This window comes from Oncorhynchus tshawytscha, linkage group LG10 (assembly GCF_018296145.1).
Source record: "Oncorhynchus tshawytscha isolate Ot180627B linkage group LG10, Otsh_v2.0, whole genome shotgun sequence".
NCBI classification, from domain to species: domain Eukaryota; kingdom Metazoa; phylum Chordata; class Actinopteri; order Salmoniformes; family Salmonidae; genus Oncorhynchus; species Oncorhynchus tshawytscha.
This window is the reverse complement of record NC_056438.1, coordinates 58,348,908-58,371,084: the sequence shown is the minus strand read 5'-3', so window position 1 is coordinate 58,371,084 and position 22,177 is coordinate 58,348,908. Positions and strand designations below refer to the sequence as shown.

Below are 22,177 nucleotides of genomic sequence, written 5' to 3'. Positions count from 1 at the left end.
TTGGGATGCGTGTGTAAACATCTCAGATCAAAGTTCACATCAGCTTTGAAGGAATAAAAGCCATCAGAGGGAATACAGAAACCTTTAATTTTTATTTACCATACATAAAAAAAAAAAAAGTGAACCACTATACAAATGTTTTTCTGGTAGCTGGTAACAATGCAGATTACACTTCTAAGGGCCTTTTTCAAACACAGATCGCTTTCTGGAAGTGCAGCTAAAATTGCACTCATCTTTTTTTAAAACATACGTTCATAATTTGCTACTGCCACATAAAGCAGCAGTGTCTTAATAGCTTCTCATCTATTACGTCTTTTTGCTTCTTAAATGCAGATAGGCAGTAGCATGCAACCCTCGGTGTGAAGGGTTTTGATAGTTTTTTTTGTATGTTATTAACTTTGCAAGATAAAAGTAAAGAGGTAAAGGTCTCTGTCGATATTTACATATCAAAATGTATCTGTCGATCCTGAGCAGTTCAGATGGGATCTTCAAACAAACACTGGGCGAGCAGCTATCCCATAATGTCAGAGTTTAAAGGGAAGTCCAGCTTTCGCAACCACCTTGATGATGATTGACAACTTTTTTCTTCTTTTTCTCCTTCTGTGCTCGCATTCCTGACAACATTGGCCAAATGTCAAAAGGAATGATGTTAATTACTCAAAAGACAACTTTAAAAAAAGAAAGGAGGGAGGGTGGAGAACAATGAAAAGGTTTTAAGCCAAGTAGCTGTAAGTGTCTTTCTCTCCGTCGACACGCTCCAGGTACTCCTTCTCGATCAGGATGTCGATACATTTCTGAAAGACAAAAACCATACATGACCATTACTAACATGGCACATGTTGCATACAGAAAGTGTTTTCCATAAACCTACAGGAGTATAGATTTGTTACATTTCTGAAAGACAAAAACAAGCACGTTTCTACCATGGCAGATGTTGCATTTACAGTATGTGGTTCCAAGAAATACTCCGGGGTAAGGTCAATTTCCATCTAACGTGGCCTAATTTACGGCATAATTTACCTTGATGACGGGAACTCTTGGTTTAAACCTGGATGACAGCTGATTCAGCACCTCTGCCAGGAGTTGCTGATGTTTTAGCACTTTGCGCATCTTCATGATTCTCACAATGGCAGCCTACAGCAGGGTAGAGAAAGAGAGAACACAGCAGGTTTAGACCAAAATGATCCTGGGTGAATATTCTAGACCAGAGAGGTTGTTTGTGCACGCTAGACAATAGACAAATTTTTGTAGTGTGAGTTAGATCAGGGGGAAAAAATAGAATAGTGTGATGTACAGTGTACCTGTATTAACAGTTTCCTGTCCTCCTCTATGTTCTTGTGAGTGGTTTCCTGCTCCTGCTTCTGCTCTGTCTTCATTGGCACGTTAATGTTCACCCGAAGTTTTTTGCTGTATAGATTCAAATCAAAATATATCAGCAACAGTTCATGGAATCTTTTAAAGTACAGTAACATCACAGCAATTTGGAATATCTGGTTCCACAATTTGCAGGTTTGTGACCTATATTGATTACATGGTGTGTGTAATGACTCACTTTTTGTATCCCAGGAAGAGTTTTATTAAGGTGTCTGGTTTGAACTCTACTTCATCCACATTTGCATTCTCATCCTCCAGGACCTAGACAACAGAACATTGTTTGGGTCAAAGTTGAAATCCACAGTGCAGAATAGTTAATTGATGTCTCCCCTAGCAACTAGAGTTGTTTGGTAGATTATCTGAAAATAAGAGGCATAAAACCTACCAGCAATTTAGACTTCAACAAGATTTGCAACACCTGCACCAAAATGTCCTGGTGAGAACAAAAACAAAACAGGCAACGTATAAGGCAGATAGTGGGCTGTTGCTTTCAGCTTATACACATAGTATACCAAACATTAGGAACACCTTCCTAAAATTGTGTTGCACCCCCACCTCCCCCTCTTTACCCACGGAACAGCCTTAAATTGGTTGGAGCATGGACTGTACAAGGTGTCGAAAGTGTTCCACAGGGATGCTGGGCCATGTTAAGTTGACTGGATGTCCTTTGGGTGGTGGACCATTGTTGATACACACGGGAAACTGTTGAGCGTGAAAAACCGAGCAGCGTTGCAGTTCTTGACTCAAACCGGTGCGCCTGGCATCTCCTACCACACGCCGTTCAAAGGCACTTAAATATTGTCTTGCCCATTCTCGCTCTAAATGGCACACATACACAATCCAGGTCTCAATTGTCTTAAGGCTTAAAAAATCCTTCTTTAACACATCTCCTCCCCTTCATCTACAATCAGTGGATTTATCATCAATAAGGGATCATAGCTTTCACTTGGATTCACCTGGTCAGTCTGTCATCGAAAGAGCAGGTGTTATTAGTGTTTTGTATTCCCATCAGAGCATAAGGTCTTCCTTTGAAAGACCATCCATCAAAAGAGAATAGACTCTCTGTCTGTAGCCAACTAGATACCGTTGAGTTGTCAGTACTCACTATCTTGATCTGTGTGCTGTCTGCGAGCTGCTGCACTGTGTAGACGTCCTCAGCATTGTACTGCAATAGGATGGCCATCTGGAAGGTAGAAGCCTGGTAGGACAGGAGGAGCAACAGGGAATACGTTAAAACCATTCAATAGTAGAGGATACCATGACAACTCCGCTCCATGCATATCGTTGATTCATTATTTTTTTCTTGTTAAATAGTCAGCACACACCAGTATATTTGTTCAACAGTGACGGTTGAGAGTCTGAGAGGAAATATTCATATTTTATCTGATCAGACAACACCTGTAATCACCTGCAGAGTGTATCTGTTCTTAAAGCAGTTGGTGACCAGCTCTCCTTTGGACAGGTGGTAGAGCCAGGTCAGCTTGCGCCCGCTGTGTCTGCTGGCGTAGAAGGCAGTGAACCTTTGGTAACTCCTCTCCAGCTGAATGAGGGTAGGAGAGAAGAAAAGAGAGAACAGTGAGTAAAACAGTGATCAATGTCAGTAAATTGGGTCACTGTGGAGGGGATCAGTTAGTCTCTCACCTCAGAGGGCAAGGCAAATGTACAGGACTGCTGGAAGGGCCAGGAACCAGAACTGAGGACCTGGATGCTGAAGTCCACTGAGACGCACACACACAGAAAACAGATCAACAATCTTCCTATAATAGTTATTTGTTTCAATGTGATTTTTTAAACGTTTGGTTAGGAAAAACCAGGGCCCTACTAAATCAATCCAGGTTTCCGAGATTAAGAAACTCATTTCTGTCATCACATAATGAATCCCAGAATGGGGCACAAGGTACCACCGCATATCAGAGTCACAGACAGATATACTCACAGTCCAAAGGCTCAGAGTTGGTGAGGTGCTTTTTAAATTGTTCATTTAGGTCTTTGCTGACTCCGATGTCCTGGAACATCCGTTGGAGTTTGGAGGTGTACTCGAAGCCGCACGCTTGCTGTTGGGAAAGAGGGCAGGACATGCCATTAGGACAGATGATCCCAGGTAAAACACAGTCCAAAGACTGAGCAACCAGAGAATATCTAACAGATTTGTACAATAAACAAACTGCACAACTCTAGTTACCAATCACAATGTAATGTCAATATCACGTTGAAAATGCCAAATTAAAAACATGGCCATGAGGAGGTAAACAGATTTTTTGTGGTATAGTACCTTTAGTTTGGAGATCATACTGGCTTCAGCATCATCACTGGCGCTGTTCTGATGGACTAACCGCTTAGCCAGCATCTTGGCATAGAACTTCTGGAACACATCTTTGTCCTCTATGTACTTAAAGACCACCATCTAGGGAAGAGAACACATAACAGTTAGAGAGTTGTAAACCAACTAAAATGCAACGCCGGGCTGAAGGAGGGGGAGGAGATTGGGTCTACAATGGAAGGCAGCTAGTGCAGAAGCTCCACTTTTCATCCTGTCGACTCCAGGCAACCAGATAATGTATAAAATGCAGTACCAGTGTGGCAGCTGAGAAAAAAGGAAAAACAAGCAGTCCAACTCACCACTTGGTTTAGTGTGTCTTCTAGCTCTGCCTCCTCTGGGTTCTTTGAGCTGTGCAAAAAAAAGAAAGAAAATAATTAAATTGAAAAAATCAGACGTCCTGCTCTTGTATGTTAGCAGTGTCTATTAAAACCACAAGAGTAGACGTCGTATTGACTCTAGTCAATGTGAACCATTTCAGAACAAATGTCCATAGCAATACTGGAGTGCTGGCTACTGGTCTCAGGCGTACGTAGACTTGAATATCAAACTGTGGTTCTGAGTTATGCATTAAGTGAATGTGCCAGAGCAGAGGCACACCTCTTCTTCAGCAGAGAGTCACAGTATCTAGCCAGTAGCTCTGGGGATTTGCTGGATGACTGCACCATCTTGGTCACAGCATTGTTGTTTATGAAGCGTCCACAGGCCTGTGAAGACAAAAAATGGGTGTTCAAAGTTAACAAAAACAGCAACAGTAAGTGTGTGTGTGTGTGACACAGACTGAAAATGTCTAACACCACAAAATATAGTAAAATATGAACATACCTTGTCCAGAGCAGCAACAAAACCAGCATCGTTGTTGAACGCTGACATTACTAAAGCATTATACTTCTTGTGGACGTCTAAGATGGTCTGGACATACATTTTGGGATCCTGTGGTGAAATAAATGAAAACAAAGTCAAGGAACACTCAAGTGAACTGGAGAAAGGACTGTCTCAGATTATTCTAATAAAGATGTGAACCGGTAAAACCCAATGCGTACATTTAACTATTAAATCCATTGTAGTTCTTACATTGAGAGCTGCTTCTCCACACTTCTCTATAGCAGCAAGGCCCTGGTTGTATATGTGCGTCTCCAGGAGTTTCTTCAGCTCTCCCAATCCATCAGTGATCCGGGACACCAAATTGTACATCCGCCCAAGGTCTACAGACAGAGAATGGCGATGCATGTCACATGCTCCAAACACTACACTGAAATTCGTACATACAAGCCCTTAACCAACAACGCAGTTTAAGAAAGAGTTAATGAAATATTGACAATTTATTTATATGTATCAATCAAAAAGTTAAATACATTTACATAACAATAACAAGGCTATATATAGGGGGTAACGGTATCAATGTGTGGGGGTAATTTGTAAAGTGACTATTGATAGATAATAAAACAGTTAGTAGCAGCAGTGTAAAAACAAAGAGGGGGAAGGGTCAATGTAAATAGTTCAGGTGGCCATTTGATTAGTTTAGTTGTTCAGCAGTCTTATTGCTTGGGGGTAGAAGATGTTAAGGAGCCTTTTGGTCCTAGATATGGCGCTCCGGTACTGCTTGCCGTGCAGTAGCAGAGATAACAGTCTATAACTTGGGTGACTGAAGTCTTAGACAATTTTTTGGGCCTTCCTCTGACACCACCTAATATACAGGTCCTGGATGTCAAGAAGCTCGGCCACAGTGATGTACTGGGCCGTACAGACTACCCTCTGTAGCGCCTTACGGTCAGATGCCGAACAGTTGTCATACCAGGCAGCGATGCAACAGATCAGGATGCTCTCGATGGTGCAGCTGTAGAACATGAGGATCTGGGAACCCATGCCAAATCTTTTCAGTCTCCCGAGGGGGAATATGCATGGTTGTGCCCTCTTCACAGCTGTGTTGGTGTGTTTGGACCATGATAGTTTGTTGGTGATGTGGACACCAAGGATCTTGAAACTCTCGACCCGTTTCACTTCAGCCCCATCAATGAGCAAAGTGTGTTTAAATCATTTCTAACTTGTTAACAATTTCTGCTAGTTAGTTCTTGCTACCATGTGGGTTTTAGCTTGCTTGAGCCTGCCAACTGAGGAAAGTTAATTCACCTGTTTCCATACGTGTTTCATTTTAAAACATTTATCTTACAAAGGAGTTGTTTAAACTAACTGTATTTACCTGTACATGGAATTGTATTTGTTTTTTTTTACTCATTTTCTTCGTAATCTTTATAGGAAAATGCCTCGGGCACTATCTGATGTGTGGAGTCATTTCACTGCAGCTATTATAGAAGGAAAAGCTGTGTACATTTGCAAAGACTGTGCCAAATCATATGTGAAGAATGCCGAATCAAAGATGCCAAATCATCTGGCCAAGTGCATAAAGTTCCTTCAATGCTCACAACAAGAAACCTCTGACAAAAGTCCCTCTACTTCTATTCCAGGTAAAAATGATGAATCAGACACATTATCGATAGCAACAGCTCATGGTCCTCCTGGAATCAGAAGTTGTTTTACTCAATGGAGGAACGTAGTCTGAGAAATGCTGATGAATATCTTGCTCGAGCTGTGTATGCAATTGGTTCACCTCGGATGCTCACAGGTTTATGTATATTGGAAGAGAATTCTGAATGTTCCTCGCCCAGCATACCCCTCCAACCAGACATGCTTTATCTACTCATTTGCTGGATGCAGAGTTCAAGTGAAGGTCAAGCAAATCATAGAGAAAGCAGACTGTATTGCAATCATCTCTGATGGGTGGACGAATGTTCGTGGGCAAGGAATTAATAACTACATAATCTCTACTACCTCATCCAGTATTCTACACTGGTAGAGAACAGTGTGTCTGTTGTCCCTTGTGTCTGTGCTCTTGTAGAATACTGGATGAGGTAGTAGAGATTATGTAGTTAATAATTCCTTGCCCACGAACATTCGTCCACCCATCAGAGATGATTGCAAGTCATCAATGACCCATCAGGAGCTGAAGGCAGTCATCAATGACCTTGGACCACAGCAGGTATTTGCACTGGTGACAGACAATGCTGCGAACATAAAGTCTGCTTGGTCTAAAGTGGAGGAGTCTTACTCTCACATCACACCCATTGGCTGTGCTGCTCATGCATTGAATCTGCTCCTTAAGAACATCATGGCACTGGAAAAAAAAGTGCTTTTCAGCAGCAGGGAGAGAGACTGATAAGGATAGAGGGAACAATCAATGAATGGAGCCAAATACAGGCAAATCCTTGATGAGAACCTGCTTCAGAGGCATTTCACTGTGCATGTGACATTAAAACTTGAAACCGTCCTTAGACTGGGGTGAAAATGTACTTTCCAACAGGACAATGACCGAAAGCAATGCTTGAATAGCTTCAGAACAAGAATGTGAAAGTCCTTGAGCCAAAGCCCAGACTTAATTCCCATTGAAAATCGTCAGAAAGACTTGCTGTTCACCGCCACTCTCCATCTAACTTAACAAGAGCTTGAGAAAATCTGCAAGGAAGAAATGGGAGAAAACCCCCCAAATGCAGATGTGCAAAGCTAATACAGACATACCAAAGACTACTCAAACCTGTAATCACTACCAAAGGTGCTTCTACAAAGTACTGACTCAGTGGTGAAAATATGTATGTAAATGAGATCTGTATTTAATTTTCAATAAATTCTAAAAACATGTTTTCACTTTGTTATTATGGGGTATTGTGTGTAGATGGGTAATTTTTTTATCGATTTTGAATTCATGATGTAAGAAGAAAATGTGGAATAAATAAGTGGGTATGAATAATTTCTCAAGGCAAAGTATAAATGTATGAAAAGTACATAAAGCACAAATCTGGCAATAGCAAAAAGGCATGTCTGGCTGGCAATTGCCATTTGGACTCTCATCCATACCTTCATTTTTGTCAGCGTCCAGAAGGTTCTGGAACTCTGTGTGGAAGATCTCCAGGTGCTTCTCGATGAGCACCTGCTCACACTTGCGGGCCAGCTCGTCCTGCGTGCTCTCATGGAGGTACACCTGCACCCTCCGCTGCTCCTCCAACAGACGCGCCTCAGCCTGAGAGAGACAGAAGGAGAAAGAGAGCCGAGTGAGAGACCGAAAGAGATGGATTCTGTAAATTTTTACACTAAACAAAAAGGCTACTGATACATCTATTTGGCTCAATATACTGGTTTCATAACCCACCTTTTTCATGTATTCAGTAACTGGATTTTGTTGCAGGAACTCTGTGCTCTCTCGTGTGTAAAAGCGCTCTGTGTCCGCCAAGAACTGAGTCTCGAAGTACTCTTTGTAGACTGACAACGTGGGGCCTTTGGCAAAGGCATCATCCTCATTGAGACCCAACTCAACTGAAAGACACACAACCTCAACTGTCAACCAAAATAATTTCAGAACCATGATATCACATCTCACAACAGTTTCAAATTGGTTGAACAACACACCATTAAAATATGCCAGGACCTACCATAGGACTGGACGACTCCACTGATAAGCCTAGTGTTGATGGTCTCTCCGTTACGTTCCTTCTCAATGAGCTTCAATACAGCATTTGTGACCTTAGTTGGGGGGGAGAGACACATTTAGGATCATGCCTTCAACAAAATGTATTGTAATCAACTAAGACTGGGAATAACTTTTCCACAGCTAATCTGAGCGGATACTCACTTGTTTATTCAAAGGTCTGAAAAGGCATTCTCTCCATGTCACCAACGCGAGCTGAAAGGAGAGGAAAGGATGAGGCAATGCATACAATTGAGAAAACCATTTAAGAATATAAGATTTAGGTTAACCAAAAAAAATAAAAAAATAAAGTTTTCTTACGGAGTAGATTTCATATATCCCTTTGCGCCCCTCGTCACACTCGCGGCGGACCCAGTGCCGGTTGAGGTAGGCACAGATACCATTCAGCACTTTGCTGGAGAATCTGTAGTCTTCCCACTGCTGTGTGTAGAACTTTAATACACTCTCATCCATCAGGTCTTCTCCGTCCTGCAGATGATGGGGACATGAGTGATATTTACAGTGGCAAGAACAAGTATGTGAACCCTTTGGAATTACCTGATTTCTGCATAGATTTTACATAAAAATTCCCCTGATCTTCATCTAAGTCCCAACAATAGACAAGCACAGTGTGCTTAAAGTAATAACACACAAATTATTGTATTTTTCTTGTCTATATTAAATACATCATTTAAACATTCACAGTGTAGGTTGGAAAAGGTATGTGAACCCCTAGGCTAATGACATCTCGAAAAGCTAAATGGAGCGAGGAGTCAGTTAACCTGGAGTCCAATCAATGAAACAAGATTGGAGATGTTGGTTTGAGCTGCCCTGCCTCATAAAAACACTCAGAATATTTGAGTTCGCTATTCACAAGAAGCATTGCCCGATGTAACCCATGCTTCAAACAAAAGAGATCTCAGAAGACCTAAGATGAAGAATTATTGCCTTGCATAAAGCTGGAAAGGGTTACGAAAGTATCTCTAAAAGTCAGTCCACGGTAAGACAAATTGTATAGAAATAGAGAAATTTCAGCACTGTTGCTACTCTCCCTAGGAGTGGTCGCCCTGCAAAGATGACTCTTTGCAAGAGCACAGCGCAGAACACTCAATGAAGTTAAGAAGAATCCTAGAGTGTCAGCTAAAGACATACAGAAATCTCTGGAGGATGCTAACAGCTCTGTTGACAAGTCTACAATGCGTAAAACACTAAACAAGAATGGTGTTCATTAGAAGACAGCATGGAAGAAGCCACTGCTGTCCAAAAGAAACATTGCTGTATAAGTCTGAAGTTCACAAAAGAGCACATGGATGTTCCACAGCACTACTGGCAAAAATAATTCTGTGGACAGATGAAACTAAAGTTGTGTTGTTTGGAAGGAACACACAACACTATGTGTGGAGAAAGAAAGGCACAGCACACCAAAATCAAAACCTCATCCCAAATGTAAAGTATGGTGGAGGGAGCATCATGGTTTGGGGCTGCTTTGCTGCCTCAGGGCCTGGACAGCTTGCTATCATCAACATAAAAATGAATTCCCAAGTTTATCAAGACATTTTGCAGTAGAATGTTAGGCTATCTGTCCGCCAATTGAAGCGCAACAGGAGGTAGGTGATGCAACTGGACAACAACCCAAAAGAAAGAAGTAAATCAACAACATAATGGCTTGAACAGAAGTAAATACACCATCTGGAGTGACCCAGTCAGTCCTGACCTCAACCCGATTGAGGTCATGCCACAGCATCTCAAGAGAGTGGGTCACACCAGACATACAAAGAATATTGTGGAACTGAAACAGTTTTGTAAAGAGGAATGGTCCAAAATTCCTCCTGACCGTTGTGCAGGTCTGATCCGTAACTACAGAAAACTTTTGGTTGAGCTTATTGCTGCCAAAGAAGGGTCAACCTGTTATTAAATCCAAGTGTTCGCATACTCTTTCCAAACTGCACTGTGAGTGTTTACACAGTGTGTTCAATAAAGACATGAACAATTATAATTGTTTGTGTGTTATTAGTTTAAGCAGACTGTGTTTGTCTATTGTTGTGACTTAGATGAAGATCAGATAATATTTTATGACCAATTTATGCATAAATCCAGGTAATTCAAAAGGGTTCACATATCACTGTAGTTAGAGATAAACATGCAAATGTGGTAGGACATTTGATATGCTTCCTTTTAACCTTTACTGGAAGGGCTAATGGAGAATTAACTAGCAGGCCAATTAATTTAATCGATTCATTGACCTCAGTCCATTTAAAAAAGGCACAGAACAGAGCATTACCTTGAGCAGGTTGGTCAGGTAGTTCTTGAGGAACTCCTTGAGTCTCTTGTAGAGCTCCAGGCCCACAAACTGGGCCCCTCCTGGGGTGGGGGCCTTTTTGGAGGGCTTGGATGGAGGGGGCCCTGCCCCACGGGCCTGATTGGACTGATGCACACTGGTACAGTAGTTATAAACATGTCTGGGTGGTGGGTAAAGGCAACAACATAAATGTAGAAACTTAAAATACTGACAATGGATTATCCCAAATATGCTTTAAACTGAGGAAAACCTGTGCTGGTGTCAGCCATAAAAACTGCCCTTAATAAAGAGACACACTTGAAAGCACACAGTCAGAGAAGCCTGGGAGTGTATTTATGTGGAAGGATACGTGTACAGTTCCATATATCGTGATTTGGCCATGCTCTGTCTGGTGTACACCTGCTGTATTCCTGCTCGCAGGTCATCCCAGATCTGGTCCAGGCCAATCTGCTTGAGCCCATGAGGGTTCTGGCTTCTGTTGGATGACATTGTCTCTTTGCTTGTTGTTGCTCTCCACTCAGATGCTCCGTGCCACGTCTTCTTTTATTGCTTGTAATGAAACTGTCAAGAGCTACTCCTCCATAAGGTGATAAAGAGAGAGGTCACAATGTAACACAGAGACAAGGTGGGGTCTTCTCTTTGGAGTGGCAGACGATCTTGGAAGACCCCCTTCAAGTAGCAATCAGGAGAGCATCCTGCCAAACCTGCAAACAAACACATTGTAAGAAAGGAGAAAACATTGTATAAGTCACATAGCACAGGCCCTGAAGAGTAAGAAAAAATCTTGCATTGTAGAATGTTGAGATTGCAATAATTGATGTTGACATTCAATTGAAAAAGATCATTACCTGGCTAGAAAAAAACATGCATTAGGATCTAGCTCATCAATATTTGCACTTGAAACTGCTTCCATTGTAGACTACAGTACACAGCAAAATGATTGGAATAGTTCCCCTGCCATATAAAGCTAGTATCTGCTATCCAGGTGATAATGTATGACATATTGTTAGAGATTAGTCTAGTGAGTGTTATATTGACTCCAGCCTCCCCTTGATCAAGACCCAACAGCTGGGCCTGTGATCTGACCTTCACTGGTCCTGAATACTGTAACTACATTAGTGTCAGTGAGTGTCTGCCCACCCCAGTGCAGCCTGGCTGGGGGAATACGGCTGACTGGATTTGGCTTTCCTTCAGGTGGAAACCTAAACCCTACTGCCCTCGGCTTCTGTTGTTAAACCTGTGCAGGGTAGGCAGGGCTGATTTCCGGCATGGAGCAGGAGATCACTCAAGTGATATTGAATAATACATTGAAGGTAGAGAAATCACAAAGAAAAAAATATATAATTTAAGAGTAGACAAGAGCGCAGAATTATGATTTCAAGATGAGGCCTAACCTGACCTTGTTTCATTACATGTTTATATGTAAATATGTTAACTTAGATTCTACTAAGTCTTAGAATACAACCATAGACATAAAATACACAAGGGGTACGCAACCCTGGTCCTGGAGCAGGCACTTCATGTTTTTGATTTAACTGATCTGGAAGAGCAGGTGTTTTGAATGTAGGCAATCACTGAACTGATCATTTAGTTAAGTCTAGTGCCTAGTCGGGGGAAAGAATCCTGCTACACTTCAGGAACAGGTTTGCCTACCCCTGATATAGGCTAACCAAAGTGGATATAATGATATCCTTGGATATTAAAGTAAAAAATATCTTATGCGAATACTGCAAGTATTGTGCATGAATGACAAACATGAGATGGTAAGATAAGTTTTGGGGCTAATTGTTAAATAACCAACTGTTCAAGATAATTACCATTTCAGTCCAGGCCCAAGTATTCATCAATTTATCACAGGGACAGTGTTGTCACTAACCAAGGCAAAAGATGCAGATTAAGCAGCAAACACACTGAAAAGAGGAAGCTACAACGATAGGGACAGTATATTTTGCCACTGAGTTGGTGGCAAACAATCTTTGAGGGACTGTAATGCCTGGCTTGCAACCGACATTACATACCTATTCTGTGTATATTGCTAGCTAGCTTTTGGTTATTTGCAAAACCTAATATTGATAGCTAACTAGTCCAAGGCAATATCTTGTACATTAAATATGAACTTTCTGGCAATGCTAGCTACTACACCTGTAGTCCCCATGCACAAGCTTGCCAAGGAAGCTTCTAAACTTTACATTCGCTATCTAGCTTTGTCATGCCATGGCTAAACGTGAACTATTAACCTGGTTAGTGGTGCAGTGAAAGCAAACGTAGCAGTTAGCAATGTTTTTGACTAGCTGACCTTAGCATTACATTTGCTAGGTGTACTGTTAGCTAGCTAGTAACTTAAACCAAATAGTAGATAATACAAACTGCAAATTTGGATTGGCAAATGTTATAACCAACTTAGCTAACATGGTATTAGCCAGTGAGCTATCAGGGTAACGTTAGCTAACTACTGTGAGAAATGAGGCCTGTTCAGGCGCAACGCTAGAGCTAACTTAAGCTACCTGACCACAGAAGCCAATTAACGTTACGGATAAACAGCCAGGCAGTGTTCTCTGTATAAATACAACACACAATAGTCGTGTGTGTTCTGTTTTTGTATAACTAGCTAGCTAGAATAATATTCAAGTTCACTGGTGATTTCTCGTTATGCTTAGCTAGCCAGTCAGTTTAGCTACTGTACTAGCTAGCTGACGTTAGCTTACCATCGTGTAGTGCTCGTTCTTGGCTCCAAATGAAACAAAACAGTACCAATTAGAACCAAATATTACGTTTTAATCTGAGTAAAGTATTGGAATACTCCTTTTCAACGACACATACCCGTTTCCCTCTAAATTATTTACTTTTCACTGCCACAACAATAGCTGCGGCAGTGCATAGAAATAACACTTTACAAATGTGTTTGCAGAAAGATGTCCCATGGAATTTGAGTGGAATTTAAAGTTCCGGACACGCACGGCTGATTATAATGGACATACTGTATGTTGTGCATGGAACAGCACGATTTGTGAGAAGGTCAAGGTTCTAATGAAAACTGATTGATAAGCATGTATGCCACTGCAACAAACAATTTGTCGTTATATTCTGAAACATCCTACAATTAATGATATTAGTATTGGTTTTATGCAGGGCTGGCCCCAGCCAAAAGTGACTTTAGGGCCCCTCATTTTAGGAATTCAGTCAGGTCTTAACTTACTAGTGAGAGTAAGAATAGTATAATACACAAGGTGCAATTCTGACATTTGGTTGTGTATCAGCATTGTTTTGTTGTCAGTCACTCAATGAGCCATGTCAGCTAACAATTTTTAGATTGGTAAATTAGTCTAGTCAGCAATCTAAATTTAGTAATCATAGCCAAATGCACACTGGGCACGTTGGTCACTCTCACTCAGATAATGTATTAACATGGTATAGGTCATGGCAAACTGTGTAGAATTGCAGGAAATTTGCCTTAGAACTGAAAAAATATATATTATCCCATCAATAGTAAAATAGCTAGAATTGTAGGAATTTTTATAAAATTGCAACATTTTCTCATTGTCCCTTGGCAAAATGTGTAGAATTGCAGAAAACGTGTTACTTTTAAAGCATGTTTTTCTCCACTGTCAAGAGGGGCCACTAAAATGTTTTACTGTGAGGTGGGGGCCCTCCCAACCAAATCTCACTTAGGGCCCCCAAAAGGCTAGGTCCAGTATAGTTTGACGGACCAGGCTAGTGTCTACCATAAATGTCAGGGAGAGGAAGGTTCTGATGGGGAGGCATCTGATAAAGCAACCACACTCTTTGTATGGCAAGGCTTGTTTAATGATTTATATTAAGACAAAATCACATTACGTATGCAATCTCAAGCCTAACATACAATACTGAACATAAGTAACAAATTAAATGCATTTTGGGGGACTTGATCTTAAGCCACTGTAAAAGACCATTTTTTACCACTTGTTTTTCACACAGAATTAAAGAAAACTGCCATTTAATTGTAATGAAAAATTTAAATATAAAAAGGCTTTTGCACATCATCCCTCAGAAACATACAAAATATTTCCAAGTAATTCATGTAAAATATATTGTACTGCAATGTGGTACTGTTTTAGTTTACATATCATGCTGCTAATGAAAGTAAAAAATTGTAATCAAATGCCAATTGTTCATTTGACAAGTGGTTATCAGCAACATAAATAAAGTGTATTATCCATTATCAGTATGCTATAATATTGAAGTGTTAGTCTGATGTGAGCTCATGCTTTGTCATAGTGTTGCTCTACAGTAATTGTCCTCTGATTATTTTAGCTTACAAAATAGTAAGCTTTGATACAGTTGCAACTTGACTATTACCACATACAGTTTGTGATATTCAAATGAGCAAAACTATCTGAAACACAATAAGCCAAACTGTACCCTTGTGAGATGCAGAGGGTTTTGTATTGATTCATAATAGCCTACATGACAAAATATCAACAACAAACAAACAATGAAGCAATTACCAAATAATAAGTGGTGCAAAATTGCTGTGGGCATGTGGAATGCTGTCATGTAAGGAGGCATGCCTTCAGTTTGCAGAATGCTGTTACAGCCTTCAGCAGTAACCGCTAATAATTTCATGTTCATTGCAAAGGTTTTCATTACTCTCTCTCATGTCTACATTCCCCTTAGCTTCTCTAATCCCCCAGTTCTTGTCTTCTGCGCACACACTGTGTTGTCTGTGTTATGCCACTCTAAATACTCAACCCACATGTTGTGAATATGAGCATCTTAACGTGGGAAAGGCTGACATAGAAAGCATACTTGAGTCTTGTTGGCACTTGTAAGAGAGAACCGTTTAATATTGTGGGGCATTCTGAAAATAAGGAAATTAAAATTAGTAGACATTAAACCTCACTGTACTCTAACAATCATATACAGTAAAATATTACATATAGTACCACATGATGCCAACAAAGCCATACAAGTTCAGGTATTAAGCGTGTATACAGTTGTGGCCAAAAGTTAAGAATGACACATTACTTTTCAAAGTCTGCTGCCTCAGTTTGTATGAGGGCAATTTGCATATACTCCAGAATGTTATGAAGAGTGATCAGATGAATTGCAATCAATTGCAAAGCCCCGCAAAAATGTCCACTGCATTTCAGCCCTGCCACAAAAGGACCAGCTGACATGTCAGTGATTCTCTCGTTAACACAGGTGTGAGTGTTGACGAGGACAAGGCTGGAGATCAATATGTCATGCTGATTGAGTTCGAATAACAGACTGGAAGCTTCAAAAGGGTGGTGCTTGGAATCATTGTTCTTCCTCTGCCAACCATGGTTACCTGCAAAGAAACATGTGCCGTCATTGCTTTGCACAAAAAGGGCTTCACAGGCAAGGATATTGCTGCCAGTAAGATTGCACCTAAATCAACCATTCATCTGATCATCAAGAACTTCAAGGAGAACGGTTTAATTGTTGTGAAGAAGGCTTCAGGTCGCCCAAGAAAGTCCAGCAAGTGCCAGGACCGTCTCCTAAAAGTTGATTCAGCTGCAGGATCAGGGCACCACCCATACAGAGCTTGCTCAGGAATTGGCAGCAGGCAGGTGTGAGTGCATCTGCACGCACAGTGAGGTGAAGACTGAGGATGGCCTGGTGTCAAGAAGGGCAGCAAAGAAGCCACTTCTCTCCAGGAAAAACATCAGGGACAGACTGATATTCTGCTAAATGTACAGGGATTGGACTGCTGTTGACTGGGGTAAAGTCATTTTCTCTGATTAACCCCTTTTCCGATTGTTTGGGGCATCCGGAAAAAAGCTGGTGAGCGCTACCATCAGTCCTGTGTCATGCCAACAGTAAAGCATCCTGAGACCATCCCTGTGTGGGGTTGCTTCTCAGCCAAGGGAGTGGGCTCACTCACAATTTTGCCTAAAAACACAGCCATGAATAAAGAATGGTACCAACACATCCTCCGAGATCAACTTCTCCCAACCATCCAGGAACAGTTTGGCGATGAACAATGCCTTTTCCAGCATGATGGAGCACCTTGCCATAAGGCAAAAGTGATAACCAAGTGGCTCAGGGAACAAAACATAGATATTTTGGGTCCATGGCCAGGAAACTCCCCAGACCTTAATCCCATTGAGAACTTGTGGTCAATCCTCAAGAGGTGGGTGGACAAACAATACCCACAAATTCTGACAAACTCCAAGCATTGATTATGCAAGAATGGGCTGCCATCAGTCAGGATGTGGCCCAGAAGTTAATTGACAGCATACCAGGGCGGATTGCAGAGGTCTTGAAAAAGAAGGGTCAACACTGCAAATATTGACTCTTTGCATCAACTTCATGTAATTGTCAATAAAAGCCTTTGACGCTTGTAATTATACTTCAGTATTCCATCTGACAAAAATATCTAAAGACACTGAAGCAGCAAACTGTGAAAATTAATGTCATTCTCAACTTTTGGCCATGACTGTAGTGTATCACTGTCCATGGGGACAGCTGAACTTAAGCCATGTTCTTTCATTTTCCTTTTAGCAAATAGCAACCATCATAAATACATCCCTATTGGCCTTAGTGTTTCAAGGGACAGTCAGTGGGCCCATAATGAAATAGTCTAAAACAGAAGGCTAAGTGGCTGAACCCTGAAGGCACATTGGGTTAAGCCAGATATTGTCATTTCTATAACTGATATGCTTGTTTGTGCTATAAACCTTTTCATAACAATATTATAGCAATTCCCTTACAAATGTCCCCAAATGTGAACCTGTCATCTCATACCAGATTACAATCTTTCCAGGAAGAACCATCACGTAGCAAGACTGGGCAAAACAGATAAAGCACGCTGAATAATTTGGTACAAAAAAAATTAGGCGAGATAATAGACATTTGTGAGGAAATACAAGTGCTACTGTGTGGAATGGTGCAATGAAGGGATGCCATAATCTTGAAGCATGCCATTGTATTATACACAAAGGACCGCAGTGCAATCAAATTAGCACATTACAATACAATGTCAATGTCTGACATAAACCTTAGTTTTGTGTTTTTTAAACTGTGTAGGAATAGTCTTGTCTCATTTGGCAGCAAAGGAAATAAGTATACAGTTTGTGCTTGACCCACTAAATGCAGGCATAAACATCTCTACAATCAAAGCTCAAATCATTAAGACATATCAACTGTAATGCAAAAATAAATAAAAAAGTTATATAATTTCATCTCCCCCCATTCTCAGTTCAGTGGATGCAGTAATTGAAATAATGGCTCCATGTGAATGACTGATATCATGTTGACAAAACTCCTCACTCAATGTAAATACATTATAGACAAGCCAGCCAAAGCACACATCTAGTCCAAGGGGACATCTCCCTAGTCCACAATGACACATCATTCATCCCTCATCAAAGAAAGCCTTGCCTTCACACAGCGAAGAGCAATGGGCACACCTCTGCCCAGTACCAAAATGTGAATGTCCAATTAGATGAACCACTCCTTCTTGCTCTCATCGATGGTTTCTGTGAAGGCGGGGTCATTGACAATGATGGCTGCATCGGCACAGTCTGCAGACTCCGCCCCTTTGGCCTCGTTGGTGTGGTAGGAGCCCTTGTGACGGAACATATGGCGAATCAGGAACACCAGGGTGCAGAGGATGGTGAAGATGACCACAGCAATGATACCTGCAAGTACAACGGACATTGAGGAACATGACCTTTAAAAACATCAACAACCCTGTATAGTCAGCGAGTTGGTTACTGCTCCTACTCACCTCCGATAACTGCAGAGTTCTGATCAACTCCATCCCGGCTGACTCTTTCCTCATTGAATGGGAATACAGCACCAGCTGAAAAAGTAAACAAAAACAAAATCTCAGCTACAAAATATCTCCGCCCCAAAATAATCCAACAATGCTAAAAAAAATGTAAATGCTGTCACATGTTTTAGAGACAGAATATGTCAATTGTAAACTGGCACACTTTGACATCTATTAAAACAACTGGACAGGAGATGTACACTGAGTATACAAAACATTTCCATGACCGACTGACCAGGTGAATCCAGTTGAAAGCTAGGATCCCTTATTGATGTCACTTGTTAAATCCACTTCAAATCAGTGTAGATGAAGGGGAGGAGACAGGTTAAAGAAGGATTTTTAAGCCTTGAGAGAATTGAGACATGGATTGTGTGCCATTCAGAAGGTGAATGAGCAAGACAAAAAACACAAGTGCCTTTGAACGGGGTATGGTAGGTTTGTGTCAAGAACTGCAACGCTGCTGGGTTTATCACACTCAATAGTTTCCCGTGTGTATGAAGAATGGTCCACCACCCAAAGGACATCCAGCCAACTTGATACAACTGTGGGAAGCATTGGAGTCAACATCAGCCAGCATCCATTTGGAACACTTTTGACACCTTGTAGAGTCCATGCCCTGACGAATTGAAGCTGTTCTGAGGGCAAAAGGGGAGGGGTACGCAACGCAATATTAGGAAGGTGTTCCTAATGTTTGGTATACTCTGAGTGTATAGCATGCAGTATATGCACAGTATGCGAGTCTATGGGGGAAGTAGGAGTGGGCTCAGAGTCAAAAGGGGCAGTCTACTCTTTTTTTCAGCTGACATCTCTGTGGGCACTAGTCCATTTGAGTGGATCCTGCAGAATCCCCCCCCCCCCAAAAAAAAACCCACAACATTTTAGTCATTTAGCAGATGCTCTTATCCAGAGGGACTTGTTTTTAAAATTATATTTCTTACATTCAGTCATCTAACAGAGTCCCATCCAGAGAAGCAACCAACAGATCTTCCACAAGGTAAAAATTGGGGACCTGAACCAGAACTATCAGCTAGAGGTCGACCGATTAATTAGGGCCGATTTCAAGTTTTCAAAACAATCGGAAATCGTTATTTTTGGGCGCGGATTTGCCGATTTTTATTTTTTACACCTTTATTTAATCTTTATTTAACTAGGCAAGTCAGTTAAGAACACATTCTTATTTTCAATGACTGCCTAGGAACGGTGGGTTAACTGCCTCGTTCAGGGGCAGAAAGACAGATTTTCACCTTGGTCAGCTCGGGGGATCCAATCTTGCAACCTTACAGGTAACTAGTCCAACGCAATAACGACCTGCCTCTCTCTCGTTGCACTCCACAAGGAGACTGCCTGTTACACAAATGCAGTAAGCCAAGGTAAGTTGCTAGCTAGCGTTAAACTTACCTTATAAAAAAACAATCAATCATAATCACTAGTTAACTACACATGGTTGATATTACTAGATTATCTAGCGTGTTCTGTGTTGCATGTAATCTGACTAAGCATACAAGTATCTAAGTATCTGACTGAGCGGTGGTAGGCAGAAGCAGGCATAAACATTCATTCAAACAGAACTTTCGTGCGTTTCGCCAGCAGCTCTTCGTTGTGGGTCAAGCATTGCGCTGTTTATGACTTCAAACCTATCAACTCCCAAGATGAGGCTGGTGTGACCGAAGTGAAATGGCTGGCTAGTTAGCGCGCGCTAATAGTGTTTCAAACTTCATTCGCTCTGAGCCTTGGGGTGGTTGTTTCCCTTGCTCTGCATGGATAACGCTGCTTCAATGTGGTGGCTGTTGTCGTTGTGTTGCTGGTTCGAGCCCAGGGAGGAGCGAGGAGAGGGACGGAGGCTATACTGTTACACTGGCAATACTAAAGTGCCTATAAGAACATCCAATAGTCAAAGGTTAATGAAATACAAATGGTATAGAGGGAAATAGTCCTATAATAACTACAACCTAAAACTTCTTACCTGGGAATATTGAAGACTCATGTTAAAAGAAACCACCAGCTTTCATATGTTCTCATGTTCTGAGCAAGGAACTGAAACGTTAGCTTTCTTACATAGCACATATTGCACTTTTAAGCTCTTCTCCAACACTTTGTTTTGCATTATTTAAACCAAATTGAACATGTTTCATTATCTACTTGAGGCTAAATTGATTTTGATGTGTTATATTAAGTTAAAATAAGTGTTAATTCAGTATTGTTGTAATTGTCATTATTACAAATACATTTTTTAATTTTAAAATTGGCCGATCAATCGGTATCGGCTTTTTTGGTCCTCCAATCGGTATCGGAATTGAAAATTCATAACCGGTCGACCTCTACTATCAGCCCTCGGACTAAGCCCCCAACTGCCAGGTCAACAGGCCACCAGCCCTCCAAGACCCCCCTGGGCTGATGCAAATCAATTTAGCGTTTTTGACAAGGCTTTTTTCTGGATTTATTTGTTGTTATTCTGTCTCTCACTGTTCAAATAAACCTACCATTAAAATTATAGACGGATCATTTCTTTGTCAGTGGACAAACGTACAAAATCATCAGGGGATCAAATACTTGTTTCCTTCACTGTATTTCAACTATGCTGTGATGTTTAACATACAATTTGAATCTATCTAATCGAATCCACAGAGTGCGAGTTGAAGATAAATACTTTTACTAAGAGTATTAGTAATTGACTGACCAGATCTCTCAACAATACTATTTCTAGGGTCAATTTTTGATCAATGTTATGCATTTTCAGCCATTCCTGAACCTGAGACCAGAAACAGGCTACCTAAGTGCAATACCAAAACAAATTGTCTATTGATTCTGTATCCTCACAACAAAATCTGCAGGGCTGCGATGATTGATTCTGTGCAATAATTCTGTGCAATAATTTTAGCTGAAAAGCATGAAGTCTTGAATCTTGCATTTTTTTATATATATCAACTCATACACCTTGTCCATGGAATCGCTACATAAAAAATATCTTCCCAGCGATTTACAATTAAGAGCTTGGTGGGACAACCACATACAGTGGTGAGAACAAGTATTTGATACACTGCCGAGTTTGCAGGTTTTCCAACTTACAAAGCATGTAGAGGTCTGTAATTTTTTATCATAGGTACACTTCAACTGTGAGAGACGGAACCTAAAACAAAAATCCAGAAAATCACATTGTATGATTTTTAAGTAATTAATTAGCATTTTATTGCATGACATAAGTATTTGATACATCAGAAAAGCAGAACTTAATATTTGGTACAGAAACCTTTGTTTGCAATTACAGAGATCACACGTTTCCTGTAGTTCTTGACCAGGTTTGCACACACTGCAGCAGGGATTTTGGCCCACTCCTCCATACAGACCTTCTCCAGATCCTTCAGGTTTCGGTGCTGTTGCTGGGCAGTACGGACTTTCAGCTCCCTCAAGATTTTCTATTGGGTTCAGGTCTGGAGACTGGCTAGGCCACTCCAGGACCTTGAGATGCTTCTTACAGAGCCACTCCTTAGTTGCCCTGGCTGTGTGTTTCGGGGCGTTGTCATGCTGGAAGACTCAGCCACGACCCATCTTCAATGCTCTTACTGAGGGAAGGAGGTTGTTGGCCAAGATCTCACGATACATGGCCCCATCCATCCTCCCCTCAATACGGTGCAGTCGTCCTGTCCCCTTTGCAGAAAAGCATCCCCAAAAAATGATGTTTCCACCTACATGCTGCACGGTTGGGATGATGTTCTTGGGGTTGTACTCATCCTTCTTCTTCCTCCAAACATGGCGAGTGGAGTTTAGACAAACGCTCTGCTCTGTCTCATCAGACCACATGACCTTCTCCCATTCCTCCTCTGGATCATCCAGATGGTCATTGGCAAACTTCAGACAGGCCTGGACATGCACTGGCTTGAGCAGGGGGACCTTGCG

General features: G+C 41.3%; 2 protein-coding genes across 3 annotated transcripts in view; both read right to left on the bottom strand.

The window, feature by feature from the left end:
* Positions 1 to 73: 73 nt before the first annotated feature.
* LOC112260517 (cullin-1) lies at positions 74 to 13,415 on the bottom strand. Of its 2 annotated transcripts, XM_042328797.1 has the most exons (23): positions 13,212 to 13,415; positions 12,324 to 12,377; positions 10,856 to 11,210; positions 10,489 to 10,666; positions 8,529 to 8,696; positions 8,373 to 8,423; positions 8,173 to 8,263; positions 7,893 to 8,056; positions 7,601 to 7,763; positions 4,766 to 4,896; positions 4,517 to 4,624; positions 4,292 to 4,398; positions 3,994 to 4,042; positions 3,647 to 3,778; positions 3,311 to 3,428; positions 3,016 to 3,092; positions 2,783 to 2,914; positions 2,480 to 2,572; positions 1,760 to 1,807; positions 1,553 to 1,635; positions 1,302 to 1,407; positions 1,021 to 1,134; positions 74 to 794 (listed from the first exon to the last, which is right to left on the bottom strand). In XM_042328797.1, the coding sequence occupies exons 3-23, from the start codon at positions 10,993 to 10,995 to the stop codon at positions 714 to 716; spliced, it is 2,334 nt and encodes a 777-aa protein (XP_042184731.1). In that variant the 5' UTR covers positions 10,996 to 11,210; positions 12,324 to 12,377; positions 13,212 to 13,415; the 3' UTR covers positions 74 to 713. The 2 variants fall into 2 exon arrangements, with proteins under 2 accessions (XP_042184731.1, XP_042184730.1); XM_042328796.1 differs by lacking the exon at positions 12,324 to 12,377.
* A 3,436-nt stretch (positions 13,416 to 16,851) lies between these two features.
* LOC112260516 (contactin-associated protein-like 2) overlaps positions 16,852 to 22,177 on the bottom strand; it is an 80,101-nt gene continuing 74,775 nt past the window's right edge. The window contains exons 24-25 of the mRNA XM_024435690.2: positions 18,239 to 18,313; positions 16,852 to 18,149 (exon numbers count right to left, since the gene is read on the bottom strand). Coding sequence (XP_024291458.1) covers positions 17,950 to 18,149; positions 18,239 to 18,313 — 275 coding nt within the window. The 3' untranslated portion in view covers positions 16,852 to 17,949. The remainder of the gene's footprint in view (positions 18,150 to 18,238; positions 18,314 to 22,177) is intronic.